The sequence below is a fragment of the Amblyraja radiata genome, chromosome 7 (assembly GCF_010909765.2).
Source record: "Amblyraja radiata isolate CabotCenter1 chromosome 7, sAmbRad1.1.pri, whole genome shotgun sequence".
Classification (NCBI taxonomy): Eukaryota; Metazoa; Chordata; class Chondrichthyes; order Rajiformes; family Rajidae; genus Amblyraja; species Amblyraja radiata.
In genome coordinates this window covers 35447894-35469490 of record NC_045962.1, presented here as the reverse complement: position 1 = coordinate 35469490, position 21597 = coordinate 35447894, and the positions used below count along the sequence as shown (strand labels likewise).

General features: G+C 43.3%; 1 protein-coding gene across 2 annotated transcripts in view; it reads left to right on the top strand.

The window, feature by feature from the left end:
* The window catches only part of ifih1 (interferon induced with helicase C domain 1), a 65614-nt gene extending 46163 nt beyond the window's left edge, over positions 1-19451 (top strand). For both annotated transcript variants that reach the window (XM_033024160.1, XM_033024159.1), the window contains 10 exons: positions 3036-3241; positions 5980-6096; positions 8210-8333; positions 9548-9766; positions 12055-12311; positions 13863-14012; positions 15041-15202; positions 16361-16551; positions 17348-17441; positions 18189-19451. In XM_033024160.1, the coding sequence (XP_032880051.1) occupies positions 3036-3241; positions 5980-6096; positions 8210-8333; positions 9548-9766; positions 12055-12311; positions 13863-14012; positions 15041-15202; positions 16361-16551; positions 17348-17441; positions 18189-18362 (1694 nt within the window). In that variant the 3' untranslated portion in view covers positions 18363-19451. The remainder of the gene's footprint in view (positions 1-3035; positions 3242-5979; positions 6097-8209; positions 8334-9547; positions 9767-12054; positions 12312-13862; positions 14013-15040; positions 15203-16360; positions 16552-17347; positions 17442-18188) is intronic.
* The last annotated feature ends 2146 nt before the right edge of the window (positions 19452-21597 follow it).

Genomic DNA, 21597 nt, shown 5'->3' with positions numbered 1-21597 from the left:
ACAGTGAAAAGCTTTTGTTGCGTGCTAGCCAGTCAACATAAAGACAATACATGATTACAATCGATCCATTTATAGTGTATAGATATATAATAAGGGACTAACTTTCAGTGCAACTTGAAGCCAGCAAAGTCCGATCGAGGATAGTCCGAGGGTCACCAAAGAGGTAGATAGTTGCTCAGCACTGCTTTTTGGTAATGATAGGGTGATTCAGTTGCCTGATAATAGCTGGAATGACACTGTCCCTGAAACTGGAGGTGTGTGTTTTCACGTTTCTGTACCTCCTGCCTGATGGGAGAGGGGAGAAGAGGGAGTGACCGGGGTGAGACTGGTCCTTGATTATGCTGGTGGCCTTGCTGAGGCAACGTTAAGGGTGAATAGATATACATGTTGACAGAAAGCATTTTAAAGTCAGAAGGAATAGTGGTAGAATTAGGCCATTTGGCCTATCAAGTCTACTCCGCTATTCAATCATGGCTGATCTATCTCTCCCTCCAAACCTCATTCTCCTGCCTTCTCCCCATAACCTCTGACACCTGTACTAATCAATAATCTATCTATCTCTGCCTTAAAATATCCACTGATGGCCTCCACAGCCTTCTGTGGCAAAGAATTCCACAGATTCATCACCCTCTGACTAAAGAAACTTCTCATCTCTATGAGGCTATGACCTCTAGTCCTAGCCTCTCCTGCTAGTGGAAACATCCTCTCCACATCCACTCTATCCAAGCCTTTCACTATTCTGTATGTTTCAATGAGGTCACCCTCATTCTTCTAAACTACAGCGAGTACAGGCCCAGTGCCAACAAACATCATAGGTTAACCTATTAATTACTGGGATCATTCTTGTAAACCTTCTCCAGACCCTCTCCAGAGTCAGCACATCCTTCCTCAGATATGGTGCCCAAAATTGCTCACAATATCCCAAATGCTGCCTTACCAGTGCCTTATAGAGCCTCTACATTACATCCCTATTTTTGTATACAAGCCCTCTTGAAATGAATGTTAGCATTGAGTTTGCTTTCACAAGTAATAGACACTTGGACAGGTACATGGATAGGAAAGATTTAGAGGAATATGGGCCATACGCGGGCAGATGGGATTATTGTAGATGGGGCATGTTGGTCTGATAGGGACTGTTTCCACACTGTATGACTCTAGGATGGTAGAGAATGATTCAAGCTGCCATAAATCATGAGGTGGTGAAATATTTGCTGTTCTTCATTTTTACCCAGTGTTTCCAACACTTATTAATCCATAAACATTGCCAAAATACACCTGGCCATCTTCCACATTATTAAATAGCTCTTCAGGGAAGTTATATTTCTGTACATGAACTCCACATTGTCCTGGCTTTATGATGGTTCATACTGATATGTTGTAGATGTCAGTAAATTCATCTGTTAAAATGCAAAGAATCTACCCTTGTAAAACCCTTTCTGCTATCTATTGTCTTAATTAGTGAATAAAAGATATCCAAATATTTCAGTTTCAAAACAAATTAAGTGAAATTTTGCACAGCTTCTGATATTATACGGGATGTCCCCAGGTGATAAATAATATACTGGCTATCCTTTCCCTCTCCAACCTCATCATCTCCATCTCATAGTGTCACTGAGTCATACAGCATGGAAACAGGCGTTTCAGCCCAACTTGCCCGGGCTGCCCAAAATGCCACACTACTCCCATCAGCCAGCATTTGACCCATATCCCTCTAAACGTTTCATACCCATGTACCTGTTGTTATAGTTTCAACCTCAACTACTGCCTCTGACAGCATGTTCCAATCACCCACTACCTTCTGAGTGAAATAGATGCCCCTCAGATTCCTATTAAAAAATCTACTATCGATAGTAGATTGCTTAGAACTTTCTTTATTGGACTTTATCTTGCATTAAATGTTGTAACATTTATCCTGTATCTGTACATTGACTATACGACTCGATTGTAATCATTTATAGTCGTTCCGCTGACTAGATAGCACACAACAAACTTTTCACTGTACCTCGGTACACGTGACAATAATAAACTAAACTTATTTGGTATGAATGATGGTATAAGATGGGCAGCATAGTGGCGCAGCCGGTAGAGTTGCTGCCCCTCAATGGCAGAAACACAGGTTTGATCCTGACCTCGGGTGCTGTCTGTGTGTAGTTTGCACGTTCTCCCTGTGACTGTGTGGGCTTTCTCCTGGTGCACCGGTTTCCTCCCGCATCCCATAGACATGCAGGGCCATAAATTAATTGGCTCTCTGTAAAATTGCCCAAAAATTGCTCAACAAAAATCATTTTCACTGTACCTCAGTACACGTGACAATAATAAACTAATCTAAACTAATTAGTCTGTGTAAATTGCCCCTGGTGTGTGGATGAGATGTGGAAGCTCGTTTGGAGAATAAAATGGGCTAACATTGGATTGGTGTAAATGGTCGCTTGTAGGTCAGCACAGACTCGGTGGTCCAAATGGTCTCTTTCTGTACTGTAGGGCCCCAGGACCACTTTTTCACCATCTTAGGAGTCATCCAGTGAAATGTGTTGTAGTAACAAATTCAATGACAGGTTGGTAATCTGCACCTGTAAGCAGGGAAGTCAGCATTTCATAATTTTCTGCTGAAAAAAAGGTCCATGTCACACAAATGATGTAAATTGAAAGCAAACACGCATAGACTCAGGAACAGCTTTCCCCCCTCGGCTATCAGGCTTCTGAACGATCCTTCCATAAGCTAGGGTACTGTCTGATTCATCCCATCCCATTGCGGACATTGACCTTTGTCTCTGGAACAGATGCGCTACAATGCTGAGAACTATATTCTGCACTCTGTATCTTCCCCTTTGCCCTACCTATTGTACTTGAGTTTGACTTGATTGTATTTATGTACAATATTATCTGATCTGTTAGGATAGCATGCAGAACAAAGCTTTTCACAGTATCTTGGTACACGCAACAATAATAAACCTCAGACCAGATTATTCCTGTGATCTTGTGGTGTGACATTGAGATGTGACGGATTGATTCAAAGTAACCTCTCCTATTTCCAGACTTCTCGCTGATTATCATCGATGAATGTCACCACACGCAGAAGGAAGGTGTGTACAAAAGCATCATGACAAGATACATTGAGCAGAAGCTGAACAACAAGAAGGAGATTGACGTGAAGCCACTTCCTCAGATTCTGGGACTGACGGCATCGCCAGGCGTGGGTGGTGCCAAGAAGAGGCAAAGGGCAGAATCGCATATTTTGCAAGTAAGATTCGGCATTGTGCTGATGGAATCAATGACTCGATTATAATTTATTCTCACATGGCCCTAGGTACGGTAAAATGCTTAGTTTTGCATACAACCCAGTAACATCATGCAGCAGATCTCACCCAGGCAGCCACATCACCACGTTTCTGGCGCTGACAAAGTTACAAAACATTCCTATCTACCGACGCATGGGGCAGCTGCATCTCTCCCCCACCGGGACCTCCTTCATTCTTGCCCCCCCCCCCCTGCTCTCCAATGACCAGCCTCGTTCTCCGACGGCCCCCTCACTCTCCAACAACCTTCCTCGCTCTCAATGGTCCCCTCGCTCTCCAGCGGCCCTCTTTACTGTCCAATGGTCTACCTCGCTTGTGGTGGTTGCTCACGGGCCCCTCTTCGTTCTCGCAGCGAGGGCCCCATCGATCTCGGCAGTGGGCGAGTCGGGCCTAGTGGAGGGCTTGGTCCCGCTCGCCAGGAACATTCCCAGCTGCATTGATCGCTGGGAACAGGCCATTCAGCCCAACTCGTCCATGCTGACTAGTATCATTCCATATCAGAACCATCTCCCACCACTTGGACCACTTGTTACTTTATTGTCACTTGTACCAAGGTACAGGGAAATTATTTGTTGCATATAGTTCAGTAGAAGTATTAACATACATAAACACAATCTTAGATTCAGTACAATGTAGCAATATTTGTTCCCTCAGTCTTGAAGAACATTCTAAATAGTGCTTCATATTTCAAGGGGAAAGATGAAATTATAGAATTTGGATCTTTGACTGAATCCAAGTGCAGATAGCAATACCTTAGTGTGTAAGCCTTGGGAAAGAGATATAATGTGATAATTAGGAAAAACAAATAAAACGGCCTTGATAGAGTAAATATGGAGAGATGTTTCCACCAGTGGGAGAATATAGGACCAGAGGCCATGGCCTCAGATTAAAAGGACGTACCTTTAGAAAGGAGTTGAGGAGGAATTTCTTTAATCAGAGGGTGGTGAATCCATTGAGTTCATTGCCACAGACGGCTGTGGAGGCCGTCGATTGATATTTTTATTGACAGATTCTTGATTAGTATGGGTGTCGGGGCTTATGGGGAGAAGGCAAGATAATCCGGTTGAGAGGGCTGGATAGATCAGCTGTGATTGAATGGCAGAGTAGACTTGATGGACCGAATGGCCTAATTCTGCACCTAAAACTTATGAACTTATGAAAACAGTTTCAGAAAATTGGTAGGAAGGAACTGCAGATGCTGGTTTACATCGAAGATAGACACAAAATGCTGGAGTAACTCAGCGGGACAGGCAGCTTCTCTGTATAGAAGGATTGGGTGATGTTACGGTCGAGACCCCTCTTCTGAAGAAAATCCGGAGATGCTGCCTGTCCCATTGTATTACTCCAGCATTTTGTGTCTATATCTTCTGCAGAAAATTGTTACTAAACACATTTCAACATCTTAGGGTTTTTGAAAGAAAGTGAGAATTAAATTTTAACTCTTTTCCCATCCAAACATGTTAATTTAAGCCTCAATAGCCTTTGGCCCTTTGAAAATTAATGATATTATTGAACGATATGTAAAAGTGAGATAATCAATTCCTATTAAGGGTGAGTGGTCTGTTTGTCGAGGCACGTTGCAGAGCCTCTTGTTCTTATTGATCTATGCATTAATTGAAGTTAAAAATACACACCGCAAAATCACAAAATAGCAACTATCGACCACTTGTTGTGTCAAAGGCCAAAATGGCAATCAATTTCAATAAGAACAAATTGCTTTAACAGGAACATAGAACAGTGCAGCACAAAATGAGGCCCTTTGGCCCACGAAATCCACACCAAACATGATGCCAAGTTAAATTTATCTTGCATTAAATGTTACTCCCTTTACCCTGCATATGAACACTGGCTGGCACGAATGTAATCATATATAATCTTTTTGCTGACTAGAGAGCACTGAACAAACATTTTTTTCACTGTACCTTGGTACACATAACAGTAATAATAATAAAATAGATTAATCTGAAGATAGACAAAGTGCTGGAGTAATTCAGCGGGTCAGGCAGCATCGCTGGAGAACATGGATGGATGACGTTTCGTGTCCGGACCCTTCTTCAGACTGATTGCAGTGGGGGTGGAGGGGGGGGGGAGGTCGGGTGGATGAAAACTGGAAGTGAGAAAAAAATGGGTCAAATCAGGGGTGGCAACATATAGGCAAGAAGGTTCATTGATAGGCTGATTGATGGCTAGGGCTGGTGTGATCCCAAGAGAGATACATTGTTGTGAATTGTGGAACTGGTTAACGGACTGCTAGTAGAGGAAGGCGGCGGGGGGGAGAGGGATGGGAGGGGGAAAAGGAGGTGTTTGTAGATTACCTAAAATTGGAGAATTCAATGTTCATATTGTTGGGTTGTGAGTTACTCAAACAAAATGTAAGGTGCTGTTCTTCCAGTTTGCATTTGGCCTCACTCTGGTGGAAGCCAGAGAGGTCAATATGGCCCGTGGTACTGAATTCCACAGATTCACCACCCTCTGACTAATGAAATTCCTCCTCATCTCCATTCTAAAGGCGCGTCCTTTCCTTCTGAGGCTAAGCCTCTGGTCCTAGACTCTTCCACTGGTGGGAACAGCCTATCCAAGATCTCTAAAGTCTAAAGACTGTGTATTCCAGCATCTGCAGTCTCTTGTGCCTCCATTTGTTGTATGAATCTGACTGGCAATTCTCCTTTGTTTAATTCTGTAGATCTGTGCAAATCTTGATGCTTATAAGATAATGACTGTGAAGAAATACCTGACACAGCTGAAAGACCAAGTGAAGGATCCTGTCAAAAAGTTGGAAATAGCTGAAGGAAGAACAGAGGTAATTTTGGAATTATTGCAAGGAACATCCAACAGAAATACCTTTGGAATTATTATAATTTCTCTTAAAATCTGGAGGAATTGTTTGGATTTAAATTTGCTCCAATGTGAAGCTTCAAGTTTCACTTGCAGTTCCAGTTATCTTGTACAATTGTGACGCCATGTACTACATGTAGAATCAAGGAAGTGCAGATACTGTGTTACCCAAAAGGACACAAAGTGCTGGAGTAACTCAATGGGTCAGGCAGCATCTCTGGAGAACATGGATAAATGATGTTTCGGGTCGGGACCCTTCTTCAAACCGATTGTAGGGGGAAGAGGGGAGGAAGCTGGGAGAGCGGAACGTCAGGACAAAGCGTGGCAGGTAATAGGTGGACACAGGCGAGGGGGATGTTTGATGGGCAGATGTTTAGGAACAAAGGGCACAGATAACAAAAAAACAGAAGCTGTGAGACAGGATTGAAGAGTGGCCAATTGTGAAGCCAGAGGAAGGAAAGTAGACGGAATAGTGGGAGTCCAGGGGCGAAATAGGTGGGAATCCTGGTGCGGATTGAAAGGTGGGATGTGGGGGAGAGAGGGGGATGTTGTTAGAGGTCACCTTAAATGGAGAATTCAATGTTCACACTGTTGGGTTGTGAGCTACCCAGGTGTAATATAGGATGAACATAGTAAAGTCTCCATTTTGCAGAAACAAGGAACTGCGGATGCTGGTTTACAAAATATGTGACACAACGGTAGAGTTGCCTTGCAGTGCCAAAGACCCGGGTTCGATCCTGACTATGGGTGGTGTCTGATGGAGTTTGTATGTTCTCCCTGTGACTGCGTGGGTTTTCTCCGGGTTCTCCAGTTTCCTCCCATACTCCAAAGACGTACAGGTTTGTAGGTTAGTTGGCTTCTGTAATTTGTCCATAGTGTGTTGGATAGAACTAGTGCATTGGGTGATTGTTAGTTTGTGCGGACTCGATGGGCCAAAGGGTCAGTTTCCACGCTGTATCTCTAAACTAAACTAAATAAACCACCCTGGCCACCCTCTCATTTCAATCCTACCATCGGCAAAAAGGTACAGAGCATTTCTCCTGTATTAAAAAAACGATTTTCAACATTCATACTATTTCGTTTTTTTCTGAGTGAATAATAACTCGTATGGAACAGTCTCCCCTAATATGTTTCAAATCCATCAGCTGCCCTCGAAAGGCTATGTTTGCCTTCACTCTGTCGAGGCAGGAGATGGCACCAGTGATGTGAATACCGGACCATATGCCTCGCAGTTTGTGTCAAATATCACAAACTATGGAAGGGGAATTCAGCTTGCGTAACTAATTGACCCATGTGTAGGAAGGAACTGCAGATACTGGTTTGCTCCGAGGATAGACACAAAAGTGGAGTAACTCAGTCAGTCAGGCAGCATCTCTGGAGAAAGGGAATAGGTGACGTTACGGGTCGAGACCCTTAGTTTAGTTTAGAGATACAGCGCGGAAACAGGCCCTTCAGCCCACCGGGTCCGCGCCGACCAACGGCCCCCGCATATTAACACTATCCTACACACACTAGGGACAATTTTTATTTTATTTACCAAGCCAATTAACCTACAAACCTATACGTCTTTGGACTGTGGGAGGAAACTGAAGATCTAGGGAAAAGCCATGCAGGTCATGGGGAGAACGTACAAACTACGTACAGACAGCACTCGTAGTCGGGATCAAACCCGGGTCTCCGGCGCTGCATTCGCTGTAAGGCTGCAACTCTACCGCTGCGCCACCGTGCTGCCTCTTCAGACTGAGAGTCAGGGCAGAGGGAAACTGTACAGAACAAATCAAAGCCAGCACTGATTACCCACAAAGATGGAGCCCACAATTACCCATTGTTGGCTGTGGAAGAGGTGATAATGAAGGTATACGAACAGTGAAACTAGCAGGACGACTACGATGGGGGAGGAACAGAGCGCGAGGGAATGCAAGGGTCAAATAATTAGAGATGTCAATGTTCATACCGCTGTGATGTAAGGTGCCCAAGCGAAATATGAGGTGCTGTTCCTCCAATTTATGCTGGGCCTCAGGATAGAAAGGTCAGTGTGGGAATGGGAAGGGGAGTTAAAATGTTTGTGTTTGTTAAAGGATCCTTTTGGATGCAAGATCAAAGATATGATGTTGAAAATTCACACGTTTCTTGGAAAAGGTGCCACCTCAGACTTTGGCACACAGTCGTACGAGCAGTGGATTGTTCAAAAAGAGAAAACAGGTGAGATGTCCCCTCTGTGTCCCGTGGTTCTGCTCACGCTCCCCCTCCCCGACGGAACAAGGAAAGATTCCCCTGGTCCTCACTGTTCACCCCACCAGCCTCCGCACCAACACATTGGCGCAGTGGTGCAGCACTAGAGTTGCTGCCTCACAGCGTCAGAAACTCAGGTTTGATCCTGACTATGGCTGCTGTCTGTATGGAGTTTGCACGTTCTCCCTGTGACCACGTAAGTTTCCTCCGGGTGCTCTAGTTTCCTCCCACGTCCCAAAAACGTGCAGGGATGTAGTTTAGTTGGCTTCTGTTAAATGTCCCTTGTGTGTAGGGTAGAACTAGTGCACGGGTGATCGATGGTCGGCATGGACTCGGTGTGCTGAAGGGCCTGTTTCCATGCTGTATCCCTAAACTAAACTAACCATCATCGTCAACATTTCCGTCACCTCCAACATGATCCCACCACCAGTCAAACCTTCCCAACCCCACCCCTTTCCGCCTTCCGCAGCAACCGCTCCCTCCGCAACTCCTTGGTTCAATCATCCCTTAACACCCAAACCATCCCCTCCCCAGGTACTTTCCCCTGCAACCGCAGGAGATGTAGCACCTATCTCTGTAGCACCCATCCATGTTCTCCGGAGATACTGCCTGACCTGCTAAGTTGCTCCAAAACTTCCTGTCTTTTTTTTGTAAACCAATATCTGCAGTTCTTTATTTCTGAGACAATGCGTTGTTTATATTTATAAGACCTTTGTAATATCTGTTCTACATTTTTTAAATCGAATTAGCCAGTCCTTATTTATTTTTCTTTGAAATCTCGTACTTTACATTTCTACCATATTGAATGTTTAATTGAAAGCTACAGCATGAACACAGGCCCTTCGGCCCATCGAATCAGCGCCGACCAGCGGGCACCCCGTACACTAACTCTAGCCTACACACTAGGGACAATTTACAGAAGCCATTAACCTCCAAACCTGCACGTCTTTGGGATGTGGGAAGAACCTAATTACCCGGAGGAAGCCCACACAGTCACAGGGAGAACATGCAAACTCCAGACACAGAGAGCACCCGAGGTCAAGATCGAACCTGGGTGTACAGCGTTGTGAGGCAGCTGCCCTACCCGCTGCGTCATTGTGCCGCCTTAGTATTTGACTAGGTTGCAATGTAGTTGGTACATGGTGCAGAAGTGTTTGTAAGTGCTAATAAATTGTCATCCTCAGGAGCGAAGACCGAGGATCGAAAACTACGAGTCTGTGCAGAACATCTAAGAAAATATAATGATGCCCTGATGATTAACGACACGATAAGGATGGTTGATGCATATAATTATCTCACGGTCTTCTATCGAGGTGAAAAGAGGAAAAAACTTACAGAAGAAGAGGAAGTACCAAAGTCAAAGTTGGATGACACTGATAAATTTCTTATTACTTTATTTAATGGTAATGTACTTTAACATTCCAGAGTTAATTTCTTGTGGTATTTCATCCATTTTAGTTTAGTTTATTGTCACATGTACCTAGGTACATTGAAAAGCTTTTGGTCAATGCTATCCAGTCAGCGGAAAGACTATATATGTTTACAATCGGGTCATCCACAGTGTACAGTGATATATGATACGATACGATAGAACTTTATTCATCCCCGGAAATTGGTCTGTCAACAGTCACAACACCCAACAGGTATACGAAAACTTGAAATTAAAATTAAATTTAGTGCAAGATAAAGTCTAGTAAAGTCTGATTAAAGATAGTCTGAGGGTCTCCAATAAGATAGATAGTTGCTCAGGAATGCTCTCTAGTTGGTGATGGGATGGTTCAGTTGCCTGATAACAGCTGGGAACTGTCCCTGAATCTGAAGGTATGCGTTTACACACTTCTGTACCTCTTGCCTGATGGGAGTGGGGATAAGAGGGAGTGTCCGGGGTGAGACTGGTCCTTGATTATGCTGGTGGCCTTGCCGAGGCAGCGTGCATTGTAGATGGAGTCAATGGAAGGGAGGTTGGTTTGTGTGATGGTCTGGGCTGCGTCCACAATTCTCTGCAATTTCTTGGGGTCTTGGATGGAGCTTTTTCCCAAATCATGCTGTGATGAATCCCGATAAAATGCTTTCTTCGGCATATCTGTAAAGGTTGGTGAGAGTTTTTGGGGACATGCTGAACTTCCTGAGTTATTTATATGCAACATACCTTAGAGCACTGAATAACACCTTGTATTCCGCTTGGGTAGCTTATAACTCAACAGTATGAAAAAGGACACAAAGTGCTGGAGTAACTCAGCAGGTCAGGCAGCACCTCTGGAGAACATAGATAGGTGACGTTTTGGGTCGGGACCTTTCTTCAAACTGATTGTGCTGAGGGTGGTTGGGGGGGAGGGAGAGAAATGGAGAAGAGAGGAGGGGTAGGACAAAGCCTGGAGAGTGATAGGTGGATACTGGTGATGGGTGGGTGATGATAGGCAGATGGTTGGACAAAAGCCATAGATGAAAAGATAAAAGGTGTGAGATAAAGATAGAAAAGCTGAAATTTGTGAAGCCAGAGGAAATAATGTAGTTGGATGGGGAGAGACAATAGGTATGAGTCTAGGTGGGGCACCGGGGGAGTGGTTGTGGAGAAAAAAATGTGGTAAGGAAGAGAGTGGGGTTGGTTAGTTACCAAAAATGGGAGAATATTGTATACATTTTGAACTCTCCAATTTTAAGTAATACCCTCCACCCTATGCCCGATCTCTCTCCTCCCATCCCCCGACACCCATGTACTGTACGCCCATTTTTTATTTATTTGTATTTGATATTCTTCTTGTGTTGGCAGCATTAAAACACAGAACAGGACAGCACAGGAACAGGCCCTTTGGCGAGCAATGCCTGTGCTGAACATGATGCCAAGACCAACTCATACCTGCCTGCACATAATCCATATTCCCTGCATATCCATGTGCCCATCTAAAAATCTCTTAAATGCCATTATTGTATCTGCCTCCAACCTTGGCAGCATGTTCCAGGCACCCCTCACCCTCTGTGTAAAATACCTTGCCCCGCACAGGTCCTTTAAGCTTTGCCCCTCTCATCTTGAACCTATGCCATCTGTTCTTTGACATTTCCAAGTTGGGACAAAGGCTCTGACTGTCTATCCTATTTATGTATATCTATACCTTGTATACTTCCATCAAATCACCCCTCAACCTCTGATGTTCCAGAGAAAACATTCCAAGTCTGTCCAAACTCTCTCTGTAGCTAATACCCCCTAATTCAGACATCATACCTTTCCAAAGCCTCCATATCCTTCCTGTAATGGGGTGACCAGAACTGCACGTAATACTTCAAATGTGGCATACCTGAAGTCCTATAAAGCTGCACCATGACTTCCTGACTCTTATACTCAATGTCCCAGCCAATGAAGAGAAGCATACCATAAGCCCTCTTTATTACTCCATCTACTTGTGTGGTGACTTTGAGGGAGTATGGGCTTGGACCCCACACAGCCATGATCACATTGAATGGCGGTGCTGGCTCGAAGGGCCGAATGGCCTACTCCTGCACTTATTGTCTATTGTCTATTGACTGTGGTAACATTATACACACTACTATCAATAAAGTTAGCAGATTGAAGGGTGAAAAGTATGACTGTTGCAAGAAACCTAGAGTTTCACTCACCTGGAGTGTTGTCAGAAAATTGGGTGGAAATGCCAGTGGGCCTCAAAGGATTAACCGTTTATTTAATTACTCGTTCCAGAACAACAAGCCACACTTGAAAGCCTTGCCGGAAAACCTCAGTACGAAAACGGAAAACTGACAAAACTACGAACATCGATACTTCAGGAATTCACCAAAAAGCGAAATTCAAGAGGTATCATATTCACAAAGACCCGGCAAAATGCACATGCTCTGCATGAGTGGATGGAAGAGATTGAAAAGTTTAAGGACGTTGGAATCAAGGCACATTATTTAATTGGAGCTGGTAACAGTAGTCTGTTCAAGCCCATGACTCAGGTAAAATCCCATCCTCCACCCATCAATGTCCATGTTCATGGTGTATTTTTCTCTTTTTCATGGAAAGGGTGGTGGATGTATGGAACAAGCTGCCAGAGGAGGTGGTTGAGGCAGGTACTACCGAAACATTTAAGAAAAATTTAGATGGATAGGATGTACATGGATAGGATAGGTTTCGAGGGATATGCACCAAATACAGGCAGGTGGAACGTGTAGATGGGTCATGTTGGCCGGAGTGGGCAAGTTGGCTCGAAAAGCCCGTTTCCACACTATATGTCTCTATGACTCTTTGTAATCAGCCTCCTTCAACAATTTAGCTTAATTTAGAGATACGGCATGGAAACAGGCCCTTTGGCCTACCTGCTGTCTCCACTGCTGTTTGTAATTTACATTAACAATTTGCATGATAATATAGTTCATGTTTGTAGTAAATTTGCAGATTACACCAAAATAGGGGGTATAGTAAACAGTGAGGAAGATTATCTAAGTTTACAACAGAAGCTAGATCGGTGCTGACTCTAATTTGTTCTTTCCATTATCATACCTCTATTTTCCTTCTCCCCTGACTCAATCTGAAGAAGGGTCTTGACCCGAACGTCACCTATTCCTTTTCTCCAGAGATGCTGCCTGACCCATTGAGTTACTCTAGCATTTTGTGTTTCATCTTTAGTGTAAACCACCATCTGCAATTCCTTCTTACACCAGATCCAGGTCAATTGGATAGGTGGGCCTAAGAGTGGCAAATGGTATTTCGTTCTGACAGATGGCAGATGTTGCACTATAGGTGGTCACACCAGGGCAGGACTTGCACAGTAGATAGTGGTGCAAGACCGAGAAGTCTGGGAATACAGGTGCACAGTATCCTAAAAACTGTGAGTCAGATAGACAAGGTGGTGAAGAAGATGTTTGGCACACTTGCCCACATTGGGGAGGGTATTGAGTACAAAAGTTGGGATATCATCATGCAGCTGTACAAGACTAAAATAGTAGTACTGTGTGCAGTTCTGGTCACCTAACTACAGGAAGAATGTCATTCAGTTGATAAGGGTGCAGAGAAAATTCACCAGGATGTTACCTGGGCTCACATATTGCAATGCAAAATAAAATAATGTTTTTTTTTTTTTACTTCAGTACATTGTCCACTCTTTAGAGATAGAGCATGGAAGCAGGCCCCGTACACTAGTACTATCCTACACCCTAGGGGACAATTTACCATTTTTTACCAAAGCCAATTAACCTACAAACCATTACATCTTTGGAGTATGGCAGGAAACCGGAACACTCGGAGGAAACCCTACGTGGTCACAGGGAGAACACAGGTGCAAACTGCTTACAGACAGCACCCATAGTCAGGCTCGAACCCAGGTCTCTGACGCTGTGAGGCAGCAACTCTACCATGGCGCCACTGTCCCGCTTTAAATCATACCTGATTATCACACCTGAATTGGACTGAACACCAAGGCAATTGATTTTATGGATAGGCTAAATTTTAGTCATGTCGAAGTTTTGTTTATTTCTAATTTTTCTAATAAAACTTTATACTTTAAATAGAATGAACAAAAGGAGGTGCTGAACAAATTTCGTGACGGAGAAATAAACCTTCTGATTGCAACCACCGTGGCTGAAGAAGGTCTGGATATCAAGGAATGTAATTTTGTAATCCGTTATGGCCTCGTTACTAATGAGATCGCCATGGTTCAAGTAAGTTTTGATGGAGAGGCAGATATTAATTTTTCTATTTTTTGTTATTTTTGATTGTGATAATGAACCAAATCTTAGTCAAAAACTGATTAATACTGGTTAGTACACGTAGATTAGTCTTTACTTTACTTCTGGGACATACTTTAGTTAAGTTTCATTAGTTATAGGAGCAGAATTAGGCTATTCGGCCCATCAAGTCTACTCCACCATTCAATCATGGCTGATCTATCTTTCCCTCTCAACCCCATTCTCCTGCCTTTTCCCCATAATCCCAGACATCTGTGCTAATCAAGAAATTTAATTTAGAGATACAACATGGAAACAGGCCGATCGGGTCACAGTGTCCCGCCGACCATCGATCACCCGTTCACACTAGTTCAGTTATTCCACTTTCTCATCCACTCCATACACATTAGCGACAATTTACAGGGGGCCAATTAACCTGCAAATGCACACGTCTTTGGAATGTGGGAGGAAATCGGAGCACCAGGTGGAAGCCCACGCGGTCACAGGGAGAACGTACAAACTCCATACAGACAGCGCCCGTAGTCAGGATCAAGCCCGGGTCTCTGGCGCTGAGGCAGCAGTTCTACCAGTTGTGGCACTGTACGGCCCTAACTGAGAATCATTGTTGAAAGTAAATGCAAAATGTATCTCTGTGTGATTCTCAAAGCAACTTCTCTGTTTGTAGAAATAAATCATCTTTGGATTAACAGATTCAAAAGGATACTTCTAATTTTTGATTCCATACATTTGTATAATTGAGATTAGTTTAGAGATGTAGCATGGATAAAGTATTTAAAGCTATATTTAAAACAGAATTTAAAAAAAAGTTTAATAGCAGCATTTAAAGGACTTTTAAAGAGGGTAAGGTTTGGATATGATAGGTTTAGAGGGATATGGGTCAAACGCAGGCAGGTGGGACTAGTGTAGACGGGACACGTTGGTCGGTGTGGGCTAGTTGAGCTAAAGGCCCTGTTTATGTGCGGCATGACTCTGACTCCGTTTTCCCTGCTGATTACATGTAGGCTCGCGGAAGGGCTCGGTCCGATGACAGTACGTATGCCCTTGTAGCGCATGAGGGATCTGGGGTCCTAGAACGTGAGAACGTAAATGTTTATCGCGAATCCATGATGTATGAAGCAATTCAGAAGGTGCAGGAAATGCCAGAAGAGGAATACAAGGAACAGGTAACATGACAAACAGACCAATCCTTGATCAAATCCCCAACAACACACTCACCCGACTCCAGTGATATCCCAGTTGAAACCAACTCCATCATCATCTCTCTTGCCATCGTTATCTTCTTAATCTATCATCTCCGATGCACCAGGCACACAGCAAGGTTAATATCACAGGGTTGCATCGCAGTGTGGTTTGTGAACAGCTCTGTCCAAGACCATAAGTTGTGACCTCTATCCAGAGTTGTGGATGCAGCCCGGGCCATCATGCAAACCAACCTCCCTTCGCTTGACTTCATCGACACTTCATGCTGTTTGGGCAAGGCCACCAGCCTAATCAAGAACCAGTCTCACCCCGGTCACTTCCTCTTCTCCCCTCTCCCATCAGGCAAGAGGTACAGCAGTATGAAAATGCATATCTCCAGATTCAGGGACAGTTTCTTCCCAGCTGTTATCAGGCAACTGAACCATCCTTTCACCATCTAGAGAGCGGCTCTGACATTCCATCTACCTCATTAGAACCCCTCAGACTATCCTTGGTCAGACTTTTCTAGACTTTATGTTGCACTAGATATTGTTCTCTTTATTCTGTATCTATACACTGTGAATGGCTTGATTGTAATCATGTATAGTCATTCTGCTGACTGGATAGCACACAAGATAAAGGCTTTTCACTGTACCTCGGTACACATGACAATAAATAAAGTAAACTAAACTAGAGCTATCTACACTTCACGTTGCCTTGGAAAAGCTGCCAACATAATTAAAGACTTGTCCCACCCCGGTCATTCCTTCTTCTCCCAGCTCCCATCCAGCTGAAGGTCCCGCCACCACCCTTCAAAACTCCAGCGAGTACAGGCCCAGAGCCATCAAACCCTCATCATACGTGAACCCAATCATCCCTGGGATCATTCTCATCAACCTCCTCTGGACATTCTCCAAATCTAACGCATCCCTCCTCAGACATGGGGCCCAAAACTGCTCACACTATTCCAAATGTGGCCAGATGGGTGCATTATAAAGCCTTCCTGCACTTTGTGTTTTGGGATAATCAATAATTTGACATGAACATATTGAGATGAGGAATACTATCAAGTGTAAATGTGCAACAAATGGTTGATATCGTTTGTAAGCTGCATAACAATATTGTTCTCTTCTGATGGTCAGATAGATGAAAAGCAGTTGCAGAATATAATGGAGCACAAAATGAAAAAGATGAAGAATTTGGGGAAGAGAATGAAAAGCGATCCTTCCATTGTGACCTTCCACTGCAACACTTGTAGCACACCGGCCTGTACGGGACAGGATATTCAAGTGATTGAAAGCATGCACCATGTGAATGTCACAGATGAGTTCAAGTAAGATTCAATAAAACTTTTGAAAACATACCAGGAAATACATCAACTTGAATTTTAACTATCTTCTCAAAACCGTTGCTAAAATATTTTAGAAGCAAGGAACTGCAGATGCTGGTTTCACAAGGAAAGACACAAAGTGCTGGATTAACTGCTAGGTTAACATATGATGAGCTTCTTTTGACGGCACTGGGCCTGTACTTGCTGGAATTCAGAAGAATGAGGAGGGACCTCGTTGAAACTTCCCGAATAGTGAAAGGCCTGGATAGAGTGGATGTGGAGAGGATGTTGCCACTAGTGGGAGTGTCTAGGACAAGAGGGCACAGCCTCAGAATAAAAGGAGATGAGGACCTTTAAAAAGGAGATGAAGAATTTCTTTACCCAGAGAGTGGGGAATCTGGAATTCATGGCACAGACAACTATGGATTGGGTAGTTTTAAGATGGAAATTGATAAGTTCTTGATTAGGAAGGGGGTCAAAGGTTAAGTGGAGAAGGCAGGAGAACGGGGTTGAGAGTTAAAAATAGATCAGCCATGATCGATTGGTAGAGTTGACACAATGGGTAGAATGGCCTAAAACTGCTCCTTTGTCTTAAGATTGTATGATGGTTTCGGTTTGGGACTCTTCTGAAATGTTCTATGTTCATAAAAGACAACGCTCTTACTGTTAAATATCCCATGCCAAGTCACAGCTACTGTGATGCCAGCAACGTTGTGCGACTGACCTGATTATTTGCAGGATGTAATTTTATTTCTTTCAGTCTTAAAGATTAATTTTAATTGTCCATATGTTGCCGCAGAGATTTGTATGGTGTGCGTGAAAATCAGGCCCTCCAAGAAAAATGTCTCGATTATCAAACAAATGAAGAGATTTATTGCAGGAACTGTGGTCAGGTAACTGGAATTTTATTTCTTCGATTGTTTCGTTTTCAGATTTCCTTGCTTAGTGTCATAGAGTCATATTTGGCCCAACTTGTCCACGCCGCCCAACATGCCTCATCTACACTAGTCCCAACAGCCCAAATCACTCCAAATCTATCCTATCTATGTACCTGCCTAAACATCTTTTAAATATTGTTATAGTACCTGCCCCAACTATCTCCTCTGGCAGCTCGTTCCATATTCCCACCACCCTTTGTGTAAAATATGTTACCCTTCAAGTCCTATTAAATCTTTCCCCCCTCACCTTGAACCTACTTTCTCTGGTTCTGAATTCCCCTACTCTGGGTATAGGGAATAGTGCATTTACCCGATCTATTCCTCTCATGATCGTATACATTTCTATAAGCTTACCGCAGGTAGACAAAAATGCTGGAGAAACTCAGCGGGTGAGGCAGCATCTATGGAGTGAAGGAAATAGGAAACGTTTCGGGTCGAGACCCTTCTTCAGGCTATAAGATTACCCATCGTCCTCCTGCATTCCAAGGAATAAAGTCCTAACCTGCTCAACCTCTCCCAAAAGCTCAGGCCCTCAAGTCCTGGCAACATCCTTGTAAATTCAGCTTATTTCAAAATGATGGTGTTACATATATTGTATGAAATGTTTGAAATATGATTCAATGTCAACATACAACCTCAAATGATACATATTTGGTTGCTTGACGAAAACTAACTTATCACCGCATTTACTTTATTTCATAGTCTTGGGGAACATTGATGGTTCATCGAGCAGTGAGTTTACCTTGTTTGTCCATCCGAAATTTCACTGTGTCTAACAATGAGACGAATGACGGAAAATCTACATATAAAAAATGGAGAGAAGTTCCCTTCAAGCTGCCTAGATTTGACTACATCAAATACGTTGAAAGCCACTGATAAGACTTGCGATGGGATTCTCTATGTTGTAAATGCCTTGCACTTGCTTTAAGCTGAATATTGATGAACAATTGTCTTAATTGTAACAAGTTCATGGGTTCATAAGCCATAGAAGCAGATTTAGGCCATTCGGCCCATCGAGTCTGCCATTCAATCTTGGCTGATCGATCTTTCCCTTTCAACCCCATTTTCCTGCCTTCTCCCCTTAGCCCCTGACACCCATACCAATCAAGAGTATGTCAATCTCCGTTTTATCAACACCCAATGCCGTCTGTGGCAATAAATTCCACAGATTCACCACCCTCTAAAGGTACATCCATTTATTCTGAGAAAGCCTATTGGTCCCCACATCTTCTTGATGTGCTTTCATTTCAACACTGGCTGTTTTCTCAGGTGTTTCATGTCTGTGCTTTTTGTAAGATGGAGGAGTGATGAGCATCAAATGTTGCCTTGGACAATCATGAGGTGAAGATGAAACCTAAAACCAGACTTCAAAGTGGCCTCTACATGATTGAGCAGGGCTCACTGTACTGAATGTGTAGACAGAAGACAAGGTTCAATGTATGCAATATAGTATGTGTAGGTTACACTCTGGTATCCTTCTCTTTGCACTGTCTAGAGTGTAAAGCCACTCTGGTATCTTTCTCTGCACTACCTGTTATACATGTGTGTGGCTTGATGGTACTCATGTACGATCTGATTCAATTGGGATAGCATGCAAACACAAGCTTACTGTCACTGGATACCTTGGGCACACGTGACAGTAATAAATCGTTACCAATACCAACGAGAATCACAGTCAATGGATTGAGTGTTATCCAGGGCATGGAATCGGTGCCTTGGAGAAGTTGATCAGTCGCTGGGAACAGAACTGGACACAACTGGTGGAACAAAGAGTGTTTGTGTCTCTCTCGGAGCAAGATTTATGATGATACGATATGAATGCAGACTCCAGGGGAATAAGTGATTGACACTGACAAATGACGAAGAACAGTTGTTTCAATCTGCTACTTCTCTGAGGCTGTTAGCGTGTCTTTGCAGCAATGGAAATATAAATGTTTTGTGATTAAAAGGAGTTTCTTTTTTGGTGAAATTTTGCTTTCAATTCTTCCTTCCTTTCAATATACAACAAAATGCTAATGATCTCAATTATAGTTCAAACTATATCGTCAAAATCCTCAACATCTTTTATTTCCCACTTTTGTGAGCACTACCTGTTGTATATGGCATGGTTGTACTCATGGGCAGTATGCTTTTCACTGTATCTCCGTACACGTGACAATAATAACCACTGCTATTTACACTTCATGCTGCCTCGGCAAGGCAATCAGTATAATCAAGGACCAGTCTCACCCCCTCTTCTCCCCTCTCCCATCAGCAAGAGATAGAGAAGTGTGAAAACGCACCCCGCCAGATTCAGGGACAGTTTTTTCCCCAGATGCTATCAGGCAACTGAATCATCCTATCACCAACTAGAGAGCAGTCCTGAGCTGCTATACATCTCACAAGACACCCTCAGACTATCCTTAAGCGGACTTTACTGAACTTTATCTTACACTACACGTTAGTCCCTTTATCCTGTATCGGTGCACTATGGACAGCTCGATTGTAATCATGTATAGTCTTTCCGCTAAATAGACACAAAAAGCTGGAGTAACTCAGCGGGACAGGCAGCATCTCTGGAGAGAAGGAATGGGCGACGTTTCGGGTTGAGACCCTTTTTCTTTCCGCTGGCTGGATAGCATGCAACAAAATATTTTTCACTGATTACGGTACACGTGACAAAAAACTAAACTAAACACCACTATCATAACTGCCTCCAGCACCATTCCTGGCAGCAAGTTCCAGGCACCCACCATTCGCTGTGTACAAAAAAACGTAGCCCACACATCTCCTTTAAATTTTGCCCCTCTCACCTTAAAGCTATTGCCCTTTGTTTTAGTTTATTTGAGAGATGCAGCGTGGAAACAGGCCCTTAAGAAATAGGACATGAGAATCGTGCTAACCAGCGATCCCTGTACACTAGTTCTATCCTACACACGAAGGACCATTTACAATTTTACCAAAGCCAATTAAACCTAGAAACCTGCCCATCTTTGGAGTGCGGGAGGACACCGGAGCACCCAGGGAAAACTCATGGGGAGAACGTACAAACTCCATACACACAGCACCCGTAGTCAGCGGTCCTACGTCCAAATACGGGCGCACCCTACTCAAAAGCATCATGAGGGGATCATCACCAAAAGTATTGCAGCATTTCTTAAGGGATGCAAATAGAATAGAATCACAGGGGTGTAGCAGTAGATCTGCTGCCTTACAGCACCAGAGACCCGAGTTCAATCCTGACTAAGGGTGCTGTCTGTACCAGTTGGTAATGAATGTGGCTAACGTGTGGAGAAATGAAGACTTCTGCCATTTGCAGAACTTTCTCCCAAGATTATATCTGGGATTTTGGAAAAGATCATAAAGCTCATCAACACTTCTACTTCCTTAGAAGATTGAGGAGATTCGGTATATCAATGGATACTTTCTTGGACTGGTAGAGAGATGACTGGTTGCATCACGACCTGGTTCAGCAACTTGAAAGCCCAGGAACGAAGAGGATTGCCCAGTCCATCACGGGTTCTGACCTCCCCACCATTGAAGGGATCTACAGGAGTCACTGCCTCAAAAAGGCAGCCAGCATTATTAGAGACCCACACTCTCATTTCACTCCTGCCATCGGAAAAAATGTAGAAGAGCATGAAAACTAAAATCTAGGTTCAGAAACAGCTTCTTTCCTACATGCATCAGACTACAACCTCCAAATAATCTCCAAATGTCATACTGTAAACTTGTGGGCATTGTATTTGTCATTGCAGTATTATTATTTGTAAGATTTATTTATTTTATATATATATATATATATATATATATACACAACACATATGACAATAAAACACTCTTGACTTTTGCTTCTTCAACAATCAGACCTCTTCAGAAACACTCATTTATTCTTCATTCCACTCACAGGATGATTATTATTGTGGTCCACTTCTAAATCTACATATCCAGACAACTTTGTGCAGGGTGGCATATATATGTTATTCAAGAGTCAGGAGTGTTTTATTGTCATCTGCACCAAAACAGAACAATTCAATTTGTACATGCAGCAACAAGACAGTTTTGTAAACACAGTAGATTTTAGACTTTGAGATAAAGTGTGGAAACAGCCCCACCGAGACCACGCCGGCCA